Source organism: Bison bison, unplaced genomic scaffold (genome assembly GCF_000754665.1).
Source record: "Bison bison bison isolate TAMUID 2011002044 unplaced genomic scaffold, Bison_UMD1.0 scf7180017864332, whole genome shotgun sequence".
In the NCBI taxonomy this organism is placed as follows: Eukaryota; Metazoa; Chordata; class Mammalia; order Artiodactyla; family Bovidae; genus Bison; species Bison bison.
Window position 1 is genome coordinate 1,697,720 of NW_011494904.1, and position 16,895 is coordinate 1,714,614.

At 35.2% G+C, this 16,895-nt stretch overlaps 1 protein-coding gene across 1 annotated transcript in view; it reads right to left on the reverse strand.

Moving 5' to 3' along the window:
- The window catches only part of DIAPH3 (diaphanous-related formin 3), a 563,671-nt gene that overhangs the window by 168,156 nt on the left and 378,620 nt on the right, over positions 1-16,895 (reverse strand). The window contains exon 26 of the mRNA XM_010853857.1: positions 10,851-10,986. Within this exon, the coding sequence (XP_010852159.1) occupies positions 10,851-10,986 (136 nt within the window). The remainder of the gene's footprint in view (positions 1-10,850; positions 10,987-16,895) is intronic.

The window sequence follows — 16,895 nt, forward strand, 5'->3', positions numbered from 1 at the left end:
TTCTGCTTTGCAAGAGTTCCTTCATGAATACCACTAATAGTTTAAAAATGAACATTCAAAGGATTCTATTAAACTAAAATTACTGTCACTTTTACCCATTAATGATAATTATTGGTGAAAGTTCGATGGTGACATAATTCACTCTAGCTGGCAATGTCTCTCGAGAATTGCTTGTTCCAAAAACAGTCAGTCATCTATTTTCTGTATTACAGCAGTCTGTCAAATTCTTCCTGCCTTAGGGCATCCTCGCCTGTGTAAAGGCTGTCCTCAGTGTTAACTTCATTAATATTACACTGCTTCTAATTTTCTAGAAGAACACTGGCTATCTCAGGAAGGAAGCTATCCAGGAAACAATATTTTAAAATCCTATTACAAAATAATGTCTAATTTCATCTAAGCACTAATGCCTATTTATACCTTTTTCAAGTAACACATAAATATTCAATTTCTCTGGTTAATTTTCCCAGTCTGCCTAAGGGTATACTTAGTCATCATCAAAGGCCAAACACTACTGAGTTTCTTTTTACTCAGCAAGATAATCACTTCAGACTTGGAGCAACTTTCTTGACCAAGTTCAATACCACTGAATGAATTTTCTTCAATTTTAGGGATTTAATGTCAAAATGACCAAAAATCGGAAGAGAAGAGAGACGGCCTATTAATAAGGAAATAAACACCTGGCTCCCCCATACCTTTTTGACACATTGATATTTTCATATCAAAAGACACACAAACAATAGCACAGAAACGCTGTGGACAAAGTGCGGATGAAAGGGCAGGAGGACAACGGCCGTGCTGGCTGGATCGGGACCAACTGGCAGTCCCAGCTTTCGCTGGCACGTCAGAAGTTCAACTGCACAACTCTCCGTTCCAAATGAACAGAACCTAAAAAAGTCAGGTAATCTGCTGCTGGAAATGCATATCAATATTTTTTACTGATTTAACCACCAGATCCTCAGTTTGCAATGCAGATGAGCCAGTCTGCAAATGCACGCTTTGGCCACAGGAAGATTAAAAAAAAAGTTAATAGAACAGTTTTCATTTTAACTCAGTGTTACCCAACTGAAAGAACAGTATCTATAGATTACTGACATATATTAGGAGTTGGAGATTTTTTCTCAAAAAACCAGTAGCAAATACGAGACAAACGGTGTGTGTCCTACTCACTCAGTTCTGCACTTGCACCACAGAGGCAGCCATAGACAATACGTAAAGATCTGAGTGTGGCTATCTTCCAGCAAATATTATTTACAAAAATAAGTGCAGGCTGACTTGGCTCAAGAGCTGTAGCTTGATCTACATTTTTACTTTCCATGTAAATAACAATATGCTCAACTGAACACAAAAGGAAAGAGATGTCTTTCAACCAGCTAACTATGTATCAATTTTTTGGCAAATCTTCTAAGTGTCTTTCTGGGTATTTACTATGTGCACACAGTGTGCTAGGTCCTATAAAAAGAAGAATGCATAAGGCCATGCTCTTGAAAAATGCACAACCTATTAGAAGCATAAGACTAAAGCAAATAAAATGAGCATAACCAAATATTCAATACATAATTAATATGGCAAGATTATATTAGTTTATAAAAAAGAGACTGTCTACAATCAAGGGCAAATTTTCAGAGAAGACTTTTTGGAGAATACAAGAATTGTTAAATCACATTTTGTAAGATTCAGTCAGTTAAGAATTAGGAAAAAAGTACTGATGGCAGAAAGAACATCTGACATAAACTCAGAGAAGTAGTCATGACTAGGTCAGAGGTGGAGTGGATGGTATAACCAGTTCAACACAGAGGAGGAGAGTCACTGAGAAGTTCAAGGTTACAGTCTCTTATCTGTAAGCTCTGCAGTCAGCTATTTCAGAACTGAAGTCTTGCAGACTGCGGAAAGGTCAAAAGGTGTACACATTGTAAAATCACAACAAACCCGGAGCAACTTAGAGCTGCATCCTCTAATTAAAAATCGTATTATTTCTGCAGCACGAATATTCACATTGGATGGAGCCGCCTATCAATTCAAGTCAGGTTTGGCATCAAATCAGTTTGGACACAAAAGTTTTTGATTTTCAGAGCACCATACATTTTTGAGTTGTAAAAGGGGTTGTAGATATATTTACTGTTCAAATGACCTAAACAATTCTGTGTTGGTTGAAATTTTCTCTGATTGGCTGCCCTGCACAAATATATATATATATATATGTATACACACACACACACACACACACATATATATAATAGTTGAAAAAAAGGTGAAATTTATATCATCCCTGATATGTGTGTATACATATGTATAAATAGTGTAAAGTGATAGATTGGATAAAGTAACAGTCGGGTTCAAAAGTCTATACCCTCTGGATCTAAAGCAACTGAAGGTTTATGGAGGCCTCTGTTGCTCAGGGTAAATGCTAAAAAAAGAGATTTATGTAACGTTTAAAGAGAATGCATTAGACTATGGAAATGAGATAAGTTTTTTAAAAGACAGAGGTTTGTGATCATGACTGAAAACAAGACAATATTCAACAGCTATCTCTGAAATTAAGGATAACAACTTTCCATCAAATACAAATAATAATTCCACTCAGAACTGGCAATCTGACATGGAAGGGCTCATGGTGACAATAACGCACTGTTTGGAAAGTGTACAGTGTATTAATAACTACTGATTAGGGAGACGTTATCTAAGGAGTACTCAAGATTATACATAAGGATGATGCTATTGTGATTGAGTCCTCAACTACATACAATAAACACAGCTGATGTTATTAAAGTTATAGCATCTTTGCACTGTAATAAGATCAAAATTATTGACTCAGCGACTGAACTGAACTGAACTGAATATTATATAATTCTCAGAAGAAGGGCAATGCAAGTGATTTTTAAATACTGGATAAGCCATAAACCAATTAGTGTGAAGATGTACCATAATGATGTTTAACAAAGAAGGACACATTTAAAGTAAAAAAAAAAAAAAAGAATCAAGGTTTCAAGGTTCATGGTGCTAGAGAAGTTTGCGAGCCTCCTCTCCTAATTTCTCTTTTCTGGGCCTTTTTCAAGGAGACAAAATGGCACGTGAGCACTGCGCAGCCACACAGAGAAGACATCTGTGAGGCACACAAAAGCTGCTCTCTGACTGAGTTTCCACAATTGAAGCTGTGCTTTCCAGTGAGAGACTTCTGCACACAAATGAAAACCTGCATTGTACTGGTGAGACTCTAGGAAAAGTCTCCCACCAGACAACCCTTGATTCTACTTCATGGGGTCTCAGTCTCAATACACTCAGGAAAAACAAAAGGTCACAGGGTAGAGCTGGGGGTGGGGTGTCTCAGGTCACTTGAGCTCCAGTAAAGCACACAAAGGTATCTGTGCCCTTCCAAAAACACGGCACAGTGAGTCCCTGGGTCCCTAACCTCCAACCTGGGTCAAGCAGTGAAAATCCTGGTGACATTTTTGCTCCCTTCAGAGCTACTGAGCCATGGGCTCAGAACTATCCAGACCACTGAAAAATCCCTCCTCCAAATCTTCGAACGAGCAGAAGACTCAAAGAAGCATCAGGGAAGCACTCCTAATTTGGCAGTCCTCTCAGAACTTCCGAGGACAAAGGGAAGCGCCTCTCAAAGGTTTTCAGAGAGGACAATTCTCCACATAGGTATAGTCCAGTGCCTGTCACCAATTACTAAGGTTGTTTTGGTCCCGTTTTTCTCTATAATGGTTAAGTCGTCACCAGTAAAGGAATAACAAAATATACAACCTTTGGGTTATTAACCTTATATCATACTAAATGAAGTAAGTCAGACAGAGAGAGACAAATACTATATGATATTACTTATATGTGAAATCTAAAGAAATAATACAGATCTCCTTATTTACAAAACAGAAACAGACTCACAGACATAGAAAACAAACATCATTACCAAAGAGGACAGGAGGAGGGGAGGGATAAATTAGGAGCATGGAATTAACAGATACACACCACTATATATAACATAAACAACAAGGATTTACTGTACAGCACAAGGAACTATATTCAATATCCTGTAATAACCTATGTGCGCATGCTGAGTCACTTCAGTCACGTCTGACTCTTTGTGACCCTATCGACTGTAGCCCACCAGGCTACTCTGCCCATGGGATTCTCCAGCCAAATACTAGAGAGGGTTGCCATTTTCTCCTCCAGGGAATCTTCCCAACCCCAGGATCGAATCTGCATCTCTTAAAGGGTAATAACCTACAATGGAAAATAATCTAAAGCTGTAAACTTGAAATAATACAGTACCGGAAATCAACTATAGGCCAATTTAAAAATTTTTAAGAAATAAAAATAGAAATATGAACTCTGGTCAGAAAACATGAGTGCTGGCTTGCTAAATTTGTGACTATGTACAAAAGGAATTAATTGACTCTGATAAAAACAGTCTCCCAAGATCATTGCAACTATTACATGCAGTAATGAACATATTCAGAGCCTGGAAAACAATATGTGATCTATAAAATGGTCGTGGGTAGTAGTAATAATAACAGTAATATTGGATGTTATTGCTTTTATTACTAGTATCATTAGTATTATTTCATAAAATCTGAAGGTAAGAAAAAAAGCAATGCCAATTTATTATATTTTTCTAAGTAGAGAAATAAATTACTGTCTCTCATGTATCATCAATAGCCAAAAGATGCTACAAAACTGATAGCACCAGAAAAGAGAAAGTCTATAAAACTAGGCTATATGCAATTATGGAAAATAATCTAAGTTTTATATATATGTAGAGGAAAGGGTAAATGTCAGTCCTTTGTAAAAGTAAGTACACACATTAACTGCATCTCTGTTGAGACTGGCAGAGACATTCCCAAGCAGTATTTCTGTAATATGCATTTCCTCTAAAATGGAGGCCTAATTGCTTAGTTATTCTAAATTGCAAAATAGAAAACAAAGGAGCAGTTTTGGCCATGTGGGTAAACAACAGATTTCTAAAAGCTAATTATCTCTTTATTTAATAGACTGAAGTTGTACCAAATGAGACATTTAAGTCTAATAAATAATAAACAAATTGCAACCTAAAGACTAAAATGTAGAAACTGCTCATATAGTTTTTATTGCTCCATTAAATAAGCTCTTATTTACTTCCTCCACAAAACATAATTATATAACACTGGGTCCATTTCAAGACCATTCTGATGCACAATTTAAAAATTAAGTGAATCAACTTACATACTTGGGAAATCTTAAAGCATAATACTTGAATTCTATTATCAAACACCCTATTCTTTCCCATGATTAAGAAATCGAAGTGCAGTTTTGAAAAAGTCATACATAATCACATAAATTCACTATTGGTCTCACTAGAAATGATCACATATAATGATAGCTATGCACTTTAAATAAATTTTAGTGTCTATACTTACAAATTTCTACATCAGATATTTAATACTTTCAGTATCTTGCAAATTAAAATAACTCAAATTTAAACATCAACCTTAGAAAATGTATTCAAAATTCAACCAATTAAACAAAGACATCTTGAAAATGCAGTTGTTTGTTTGTTTTATGTAATATCAAACCATTCAACAGAAATAACCACAAACTGCACATGTGAATATTTAAGAGACCTCCAGGCTCATCATTTTCAAAGAGAACGAAAATGAGACAAACAGCCTTTTAATCCCATCACATGATAACACGAGATGTGGTGCTGCTTAGTCTTGCTGCTCTAAAGGGTTTTTAATGCTGCATTTTTCTTCTCAGTAAAACTTAGCACACTATTCAGTGTTTATTTTCATTCTACTAACAAAAATAACATTCTGAAATGATAGTGATAATAAATAGTAGACTTGAAAATAGTTGTTTGCTCTCTTGCCAAGGGCAAGTAGTGATTTACGATGGATAAGAAAGAGCAGGAATTAAATTTACTCCACTACCTCAGGTGGTGATGCAAGAATTTGTACCTCTGTGAAAATATAGTTCTTATTTGCATGATGAAAATACTACAGTCATAAAAATAGGTGGAAGGTAGCTCCCTGTGTATTTAGGGCAGGGCTGGGTTGAAGATTTTTCTCCCCTCTATCATTCAGGGGTATGTGTTCTACACACAAAAACAAGACAAAACAAACAGTTCCTGATCCAGAGAGGTGACAAACACAACTGTAAATTAAACAATGTGCCCTTCTATTTTCTTTAGATAAAAGGAAAGTCAGGCTGGTAACTTCTACAAAGATTACAGTAATAGTATGTTCTCTATGAAAACAAGAACACCCAGAAAGAAATACATGAAATTTTAGCTGATCTTCACAATAAGATGTTTAAAAAGTTCACAATATTAGCATATATAGGATAGTAAATCACATGAGCCTATTTATCCTAACAGTTTATAAGGAGTTTTGTAACCAATATTTTAAATTAGTAAGTCTGCTATCTTAATATTCTCCTTTCTGAGTTCTGAGGACCAAAATTCATCAAGTGCACTCACCAACACGGCCAGTCTCCATTTCTATCTCATTATCTTGTCTTACTTTACTTCACATAACCTTTTTATAATCTGAAATTATCTTATATATGTGGTTATGTATAAGATGTATAAGATAATTACAAATATAAGATTATAAGATAAGATAATGACCGTCGTATTAGAATTTTAAACTTCATTACAACAGAAATCTTATTTGTCCTTATTTATCACTGCAATTCTAGCACACTGAGGAGGGAAAAAAACTGTCTGAATAAAAGAAACAAAAGTGGCATAGCTATTACTTTTTTCTATACCAGCAAAATAATAATGGAAGACCTCAGCCCTTATATTTTTCATAACAATATAATATCCAGTGAAAAAAGCATGTTCTACATCGAATATGGAAAGAATAAGGTTACTTCATATTTGTACTGTTTTTAAATATGAAGAAAGGTATCAACAAATCAGTAATAATATATTTGATACTTAAATGACTTACTTGGTTATAACAGCTACAATAATATTGAGACTGAATACCTTGTTTTTCTATGCTAATAATCATGGTATGTTTAAAGCAAAATTAAAGACCATTCAGAATAATCATTATTTACTGGGATTTCAGAAGAGGTCTTTTACTTTAGTGAGAAAATTATATGTTTATGTACCATAAAATTTGGGATATAGCCCTAGATTCTAGATTCTTTAAAATCCTATAGTCTATAAGAAAAAACTTGAGTTCCAAAATTTTCAAATGTTTACAAAAGAACTACATCAAAGCTTTCTGTTGTACCAAAAGTTGTATCATCGTTTATCAAAAGGCTTTGATTAAACCCTTTAAAAGTCACACATAATACATAATATTTTTAAGATGTATTAAAGTATTTATTTAATAGTTTATGTAAGTCAATGTCAGCCAGAATATCCTTTAAAGAATTCTCTCATGGAAAATGACGAATGTATGGCATAAATGGGCCTCAGCATCTAAAGGTTTTGGAAATTCCTATCAAGTGAGATGGAGAAGGAAATGGCAACCCACTCCAGTGTTTTTGCCTGGAGAATCCCAGGGATGGGGGAGCCTGGTGGGCTGCCGTCTATGGGGTCGCACAGAGTCGGACACGACGGAAGCGACTTAGCAGCAGCAGCAGCAGCATCAAGTGAGAGCCTTACATTTATTTGAGACTCATCCATGATGATACTTTTCACACCATGTTGGGGGAAGAACAGTACGAAAAATGTTCTATAAAATAATCCAGTAGGTCACAATTAGCAAAGGATGCAACAGAAAACTTTAATTTATTTTAAAATAAAAATATTCAATTTATTTTAATAATTAAGAATAGAAAAGTAACAACCTTAACACAATATAAACAAACTATTGGCCATAAATGATGGTTAAAAATAGAACAGTTTTGACAGAACTCAGAAACAGATTCTAGCATATTAAACATTACATGTCAAATATATAATAACCAAGAAAGAATTACAAATAAATGGAGAAAATAGTATTACAAATAACTTAAACTGAAATAAAAATTGAAGTAGAATAAGAAATTATCAAAGGAACGATTTTCTAAACTTAGCTATGATAGGAAAAAATCACAAAAGCAAAGATTACAATAAAATATTACATAAAAAGGAAGCAATTTACATGTGGGATCTAGAAAGATGGTACTGATGAACCTATCTGCAAGGCACATGGAGACAAAGGCAGAGACTGATGGGCACAGAGGGGAAAAGAGAGGGTTGGAAGAACTGAGAGAGTAGCACTGAAACATATGCATTACGGTATGTAAAATGATTAGGTTGGTGCAAAAGTAATTTTGATTTTGCATTGTTGAGCTTTGCCATTTGATACAGTAATACATGGTTATGTTATTTAAAAAAAAAAGTAATAAAAAATTTTAAATGTAAATATTGATACATAATGAATACATAAATCTATGAGAAAAATAAGACAACGCCACTCACAAAGGAAGAAATACAAATGCACTGTAGACATTTGGAAAAAAGTTCAGTTTCAGTAGTATTCACAGAAATGCAAGTTAAGATAATAAAATACAACTTTTTAATCTATCAGGTTAACAAAAACCTTACAAAATGAGAAATATCAAACCAAGGCACATTCATAAACTAAATATTAAAAGTTGGTGAAAGTAGAAAAATATTTCTGGAAATCAGTTTGGTAGCATGCACCAAGAATCTTAAAACTATTTAACCTTTTTTCTTTCATATTCTAATAATTACAAACACTTTTCAATTACTTATGCATTAGGTATGCATAAATAACTATCACACAGAAAAGTTGAAAATAAATATTGCTCTATGACCTCATACTGACGAATATAAAATTAACTGCAAGTTAAATTAGACATGATACTTTCAATGGATGCAATAACATAGATATTAAAAATTACAAATTAAAAATCACAATTTACATAAAATGAAACATTCTGGAAATTCAGGAAGTAATGTGAGACACTAAACTGTCTGTTGGCTAGAATCATGTAACTATTGTTAAAAGATAGAAGCTTTTAGAATTGAAAGAAAAACGGGTCAAGATACTAACAGTGATTCTTTGGATTATGGTCTTTTGATTCAAATACTTTTTAGGTATCTTCTATAACATGAAATTACTATTTTCAAATTGGAAAATAAAATAAACTTAGGGCTTCTCTGGTGGCTCATAAAGTAAAGAATCCACCTGCAATTCAGGAGACCCAGGTTCGGTCCCTGGGTCAGGAAGATCCCCTGGAGACGGGAATGGCCACCCATTTGTCTTCTACAACATGAAAATATTATTTTCAAATTGAAAAATAAAATAAACATAGTTATCTTTAAAAATGGAAGCTTCCTTCTAAAGAAAAAGAAATTTAAATGAAAATATTATTAAGATTACATTGGATATGAAGGTTCATTAAAATTTTTGCTTTCTGTCAGGTTTCAACTTTACAGGTTGATTGCTAAGAGGCTTTGTATGACAGACCCTTAGGTAAAATCCCCATACAATACACAGTCAATCTGCCATCAAGCAACCCATCCAGATGACTTGTTAACCAAAACTCAATGAACTAATAATGTACAAACACTTGAATGTCTGGTAAACTAGGCAGTAATATATTATTTTAAAAGGTTTCCAGAAGCATCTTTTAAAAATAAATGCTAAATTGTCCTGATCTACATTATGTTAACACTTTAAGATATTTCTGAGAAGACTTTATGAATTTCAAGTGTACTCTTATAAACAAGAAATTGTGCTTGGACGATTTTTTAACCCCTGGGAAAAACTTGTGCAATATATTATGGTACTCAGCTTGCTTTATTAAAGATAAAATATGTCTCTAAAAATGGAAGTGAAGAAGGAAAAAAAGGCATCTTGGTCTTTACCCCCAGGGAAACTTCAGCTGAATTTGCAGCCCTAAGTTGTAAACTATGGTAATTTAGCAGCGAGGCTGATAGATTTTAATTAGTCTTCCAGTCCTCGGTGGCTTGAAGGTGGAAGAGCCAGGATTTTGAGGGGGCAAAAATATAACTATATTTTACCTCTTTTGCTTCTAAGTTAATGATACCTTTTAAATTTAGAAAATACACATATATGTTTCTGCAAAACAATAATTTTTATACTTTTCTTTTCAATTTTTTCTAAAAACTTTTTATTAAAGAAAATTTCAAAATAGAGAATTTCAAAATTTCAAAGTAGAGAAAATGGTATCGTGAACATAGCCTACCCTCCAAGTACCCATCACTCAACGTTACTATTATTTGTGGTCAATCTTGTGTCATCTGTACACATGCCTATTCCAGTCATGTAAGGCTATTTTGACTGAAATCTAAGACATTACATCTCTTCATCTTTAAAACTTCACCATGAGTCTCTAAAAGACACTTTAAAACATATTCACAACAATGTTCTAATAATGTCTACAAGAAAAACTAAAGCATTCAAATTTTTCAGACTACGTTTTTCTACATTTGTTTGGACTGCAGTATACATGAGTTCCATTTATAACAGCTGGTTGATACGTCTCTTAATCATTAAGTGTCCCTTCCATCATTTTCTCCCCCTTCTTTAAGAGTATTTTGTTAAAGAAAATAGGTTACCTGTCCTGTAGAGTTTCTCACAGTTTCCTATAGTTGTTAATTTATTCACTGAAATAAATTACTGCAGACTAGTTATTTAAGTAGTAGCCAAAGAAATGCTCATATAATGGAACTACAGCAAAACTACTCATGACCAATGTCAGAATGAAAACACTACTTGCTATTAATCTGAAGTGGGGAAAGCCCATAAAAGAAAGAATTGCTCTACTGTTTAACTACAGACATAAGTGAACACGTCTTCTTTTTTCACAGAAGGATATTAAACTGCCGATTAATCTTGGTACACAATATAAATAGCAAATTTGATAGTACTCACCAGTCTTCATCTCTAATAAGCGCTTTTTCTTTTGTTGGCGTTCAAATCTTTCCTTCTCTGCCAATTCTTTGGCTATCCTGGCACGTTTTTCTTTTTCCTCTTCTTCTCTTTTTTTGACATTCTCCTTCATTGCTTGCTGTTATAAACAAATTTTGGAAAATGATCAATTTTAAATACAATGATTAAACAAAGAAAATGTAAAATTATTCACCTGTAAAACTGTAGTTAAATATCTTTTAGGTAATGGTTACTTCTTTAATTAGTAACACAGTCTTTTAAAAGATTAGCACATGAACCCTTGTTAAATGTATTATGTATCTAAAAATACAACTGTTATGTTTAAAGCACCTGCATCTTAGTGAAATCAACTAAGAGAAGGAAGACAGAAACTAAAAATAAAAAAAGGACTTAATTTACAAATCAAAACTGTTTTCCTATATGTACTTCCAAAAGAGTGCCTAGCAAATGTATTACTCTCCCATACCTCCTTTAGTAAGTAAACCACTGAATACAAGAAAAATAACTGATGAAAAAATGATAAAGAGCAGAAATATTGTAATGGTTACCTTATATGATAATCTATGTTTAACAATTTCTTTCATACAGATAGAAGTATCACAAGGATGACTAAAGAAATGCATGGCATTTCAAAGTCAGGGCCTCTGACTGTTCATCAAAACCAATAATGGCAAGTGAAACATAAGATCTCAATAGGTATGAGATTAGTTATTTTTGTACTTTTTATAAGCTTTATGCAAATCAAGAAATGCCATTCCTGTGGCATTTGTAGGAATCAGCAGGTAAACATGAATTTTTCAAAGTGCCAACAAACAGCATGTCATCATATTACCATCTCCTGTGGAGACTCAGGCTTCTCAGTACCGATGAAGCTAAAGAGGTTATCTAACTGCTAATTTGTCACTAATAGAATTAAGTAGAAAAGTGTATAATTAAACAAGTATGTGCCATGTTATTTTGGTGAGGCTTTAATCTTCTTGACTATAGTATTTTTTTTTTAAACCCAAGAGATGGGGCAAGTCCTTCATTAGAAATCAAATAATAAAGTTTGGTATTACTGATCAAAATAATTAAAAGGAAAACTACAAGGGAAAAAAGGAGAAACAAAAAGAATAGAATAGAGGGAGTATTAACTCATCCATGCAAAGAACATTTACTGAGAGACTGAGTTATAAATGCATATATGCGAGCATGCTCAGTCTCTCAGTTGTGTCCAGCTCTTTCCAAGCCCCTAGACGGTAGCCCTCTAGGCTCCTCTGTCTCTGGGATTTTCTAGGCAAGAATACTAGAATGGGTTGCTCAGCCCTCCTCCAGGGGATCTTCCTGACCCAGGGATTGAGTCTGAGTCTCCTGCGTCTACAGCACTGCACGCAGATTCTTGACCACTGTGTTACCTGGGAAGCCCTAACAGTAAGTGGTACTGTGTTAAAGACTTTAGATACATATTAATAGATCTAAAACAAGTTTACATTCTGTGTGATAGGCTGGGTCCGGAGGCAAAGACAGATTATAAACAATTAAAATCTCTAACAAGTATAGTACTACAAAAAAAGGAGGGATGTGATATAATTCCTAGAGAGTTATTTTATCTTAGTTGGTCAGATAAGGCTTCCCACTTGGTATTAGTGAAGTGACGTGAAGTTGCTCAGACATGTCCGACTCTTTGCAACCCCATGGACAGTAGCCTACTGGGCTCCTCTGTCCATGGGATTTTCCAGGCAAGAATACTGGAGTGGGCTGCCATTTCCTTCTCCAGGGGAACTTCCCGACCCAGGGATCGAACCTGGGTCTCCCGCATTGTAGACAGACGCTTTACTGTCTGAGCCACAAAAAGTCAAGGAGCTATCTAGGTAATGATCTGCTGCTACTGCTGCTAAGTCATTTCAGTCGTGTCCGACTCTGTGCGACCCCATAGACGGCAGCCCACCAGGCTCCGCCATCCCTGGGATTCTCCAGGTAAAAACACTGGAGTGGGTTGCCATTTCCTTTTTCAGTGCATGAAAGTGAAAAGTGAAAGTGAAGTTGCTCAGTCATGTCCGACTCTTAGCGACCCCATGGACTGCAGCCTATCAGGCTCCTCCATCCATGGGATTTTCCAGGCAAGAGTACTGGAGTGGGGTGCCATTGCCTTCTCCAGGTAATGATCTAGGGAGAGCCAAATGCAAAGGCTTTTGGTGGGCTGGCAAGAGAAGAGGCCAGTATGGTGGTGTTAAATGAGGTCAGGAGGTATGCAGGGACCCGATCATTTAGGATATTCAAGAACAAGATGAGGAGTTACAGTTTCCTTCAAGGGAACTAGGAAACAACAAAAGATTTTCAAGTAAGAGAGTAAAACTAAGATGCAAGCCTAATGAAGCATTTTTGTTCCAAACTACCTTTTCAAAGATATGAACAGTCTTAGAAAACAGAGGCAGTTTTCCCCTCTTAAGTGGATTTGTTTCCTGTCCAGAATGATAAACTGGGGCAACGGTTAAATAGTCTTAATTCTGAAAGAAGACTGGGTTTTCAGGATTTCCCTCCAGTGATACAAAGCCCTGTGAGTGCAGGTATTAAACCCAGCCCTTTTCACATCGCCTTGTGGGAATTCTGAGCTCAGAAATGCACAAATCTGTTTACTTTGGCTACTATTTTTGCTATAATAAGCTATTCTTCGTTTCTGACCCATGGTCTTTTGGCTTCTACCAATATTGATGAAATTATGGAAATCAAGAAACTTTGGTAAATTCTCAGAAACTTCACAGATCATGACATATATTAACATTAAATGCTATTGGTAAGCTATGAAATTCCAGCTCCAAAAATACACATTTTAATATGCAATTAATTGTTTCCTCAAAATGGAATCTGCATCCTCTATTCTGGCTCAGAATAATTCTGTTCTAGTTCACTACAATGAAAGCACTAAGAGGCAGGCGCAATACCTGAAAGCTGCTTACGGTTTCTGTTTTCTCTGCTCTGTGCCTTCATATTGATGTAGTATACGTTAAGCACCAGGTACAGGACGACAACTGCTATAAAAGCCAACGTAGGCTAGGAAAGGAGAAGGCAACCCCAAAGTAGAAAGTAAGTGTGCTCTTAAAGGCAAGTGTGTATGCCTCTGTGTGCGTGTGTACCCATGTAGGTATGTGGAAGATGGGAAAGGAAACCTGAACAGTGGTAGAGAAAAGGACAGGCAAATACATGGGGATCAAACTTGTTTCTTGTTTGAGGGAGGAGTAAGAGGACCAGGTAATAGGTAAAAATATCGTGTAGCTTTTCTTTGATTAAAGTATACAATTTCCAGATGTGAATTTTCTACTTTAATGACTAGATACATTTCAATGAGAACATCAAATAGGTAACCTATTACTAGATATAATTGTCACACCTTTTTAGTACTCTTTGGGTAATAAAAAGTCAAAATTACTTCTCGGGATCTATAGAAATAATGTTTACCTTGAGAAATAAGGTCTGAAGGAGTCCTTAAAGCTATATTGTTCTATGGAAAATGCACTATCGATTTCCATTTAAAAGACTATTTCATTTAAAAATATCTTATTCTGACATTAGAAGAATTATAGCTGGAAAAATACCAACAGACAGCACAGAAATAGGCATTTAGTCTGAAAATACTATCTCAGTTCAAGTGGTAATTTGGGGTTTTTTTTAATGCTAAATTTTGAGAAGTAAAAGTAGCCTAAAACAGAAAAGTTGGTCCTAAAACCACATTATTCTAGATATAATTGCCTATTAGTTTCTTCAATTCCAAAATTTGAAGCCAGAAAGGAAGTTGAGGGTGAGTCATATATGAAGGTAAGAGCTTCTCAGGTGTTACAGAGGTAAAGAATCTGCCTGCCAATGCAGGAGACACAAGAAAGGTGGGTTTGATCCCTGGGTTGGGAAGATCCCTAGAGTAGGAAATGTCAACCCACTCCAATGTTCTTAACTGAAAAATTCCATGGACAGAGGAGCCTGGCAGGCTACAGTCAGTGGGGTCGCAGAGTTGGGCATGACTGAGGGACTGAGCACACACATGCACATACATGAAGACAGTTAGCTATCAATTTCTCTAAATCATCCTATGCTTTACCTGGTTTACTACATAGTCAGTTGGCAAATAAAGTGCACTGCCCCCAGCTGTCATCTATGTAATAGCAAAAGAAATCCTGCGTGCTTGCAGAACTTGCAGATACAACCTGGTGCGTGCTTTTGTCTGAAAGATCCATGGACTTACCAGTCTAGAGCAACAACAGAGGGCTTTCAACCTTCAGACACATCTGGACTATTCATGGTGAAGGCATAACCAATAATCCACCTCCGTTCCTAAGGCTCATGTGCTTTTAATAATAACAAAAGACTCTAAAATATCTATAAAAATACAGTAATAAAAATATACAGGAATACTAATGAATGTATGTATGCTGCTAAGTCGCTTCAGTCGTGTCCGACTCTGTGAGACCCCATGGACTGCAGCCCACCAGGCTTCTCTGTCCATGGGATTCTCCAGGCAAGAACACTGGAGTGGGTTGCCATTTCCTTCTCCAATGCATGAAAGTGAAAAGTGAAAGTGAAGTCGCTCAGTCATGTCCGACTCTTAGCGACCCCATGGACTGCAGCCTACCAGGCTCCTCCGTCCATAGGATTTTCCAGGCAACAGTACTGGAGTGGGGTGCCATTGCCTATACATGTATGTTAACAAACAGATCCACTGGAGGAGGGCATGGCAATCCACTCTAGTATTCTCGCCTAGAGAATCCCATGGACAAAGGAGCCTGGCGGGCTACAGCCCATGGGGTCACAAAGAGCTGGACGCGACTGAAGAACTATACATACACACATGCCATGTACGCACATGTATGGGTGCATGTGTGTGTACTCTGGAAGGAAATAAAACACACCAGTTCACAATTGGTTTACTATAATATATGCTTTCTACATAACTAAATGCAATAACAAGAACTTCATCACAACTAGTTTAAATATACGTTACCGCATTATACAACATATTTTCTCTCAGAGAAACCAAAATAACCTAAAGCCAGTAAAATTAAATGGATGTGTAGGAATGTAAAATTTAGAAGTCTGGCGCTGTAATCTTTTATAAGATGTGCCTACTGTAATCATTTTTTTTTCTTTAGTTTTTTTGATATTTGCTGTATCCTAATAAGTAAACTACTATGATTTGTTTTCTTCACTCAACATTATATTTCTAAGATTCATCCATGTTTATGTATAAATTGTGCTTGCTTGTCACTGTTTATAAAATTAAATTGGGTATTATTGTTTACTCTTCTGTCAGTGGGATGTGGGTTGTTTTCAATTCTTGACCTATGATGAATCATGCAGTTACAGACATTCTTGTACATTTCCCTGTGTATATATGTAAGAGCTTTCTTTTTTTTTTTTTTTTGTAAATGGCAGGTCTCATTGATTCTTAGATTTGTTTAAAAACTGCTGACAGATATTCTTTAAGTGAAAGAGCATACTCCTTCATTATAGAACATAACATTTTAGAACATAACATTTTAGAACATAAGGACTGATATTAATGTTTGTCTCAATTCTAAAAAACACATAATATAAAAGTTTTAGGTTCCATTGTGGGTGAGGACAAAATAGTTTGAAATTCACTGCTTTCTAGGATAGGAGCACAACTGATGAACAAAAGAAGAGGTTCATCTTCCATTTTTCTACTAAATGAGGTCAAAATGCTTTCAAAGTGACTGAGTGTACTCCCACCATCAATACATAATCATAGCTAACATACTCACTAATACTGTTATCAGTCTTCTATCTATACAGCAGGTATATAATAGTATTACATCATGTTTTTAACCTGTATATCTATGGTTACTAATTCAAGCATTTTCTCACCCGTTTACAAAACATTTGCATTTCCTATTCTAATGAAATGCCTCTTCATATCTCTTATCCACTGTTTTATTATATTATCATTTTCTTAATGATTTACAGCTCTTTAAATATTCTGGATACTATTTTTTGTTAACTTTATGCTTTTTAAAGCATAAATATCCAGCATGTAATTTC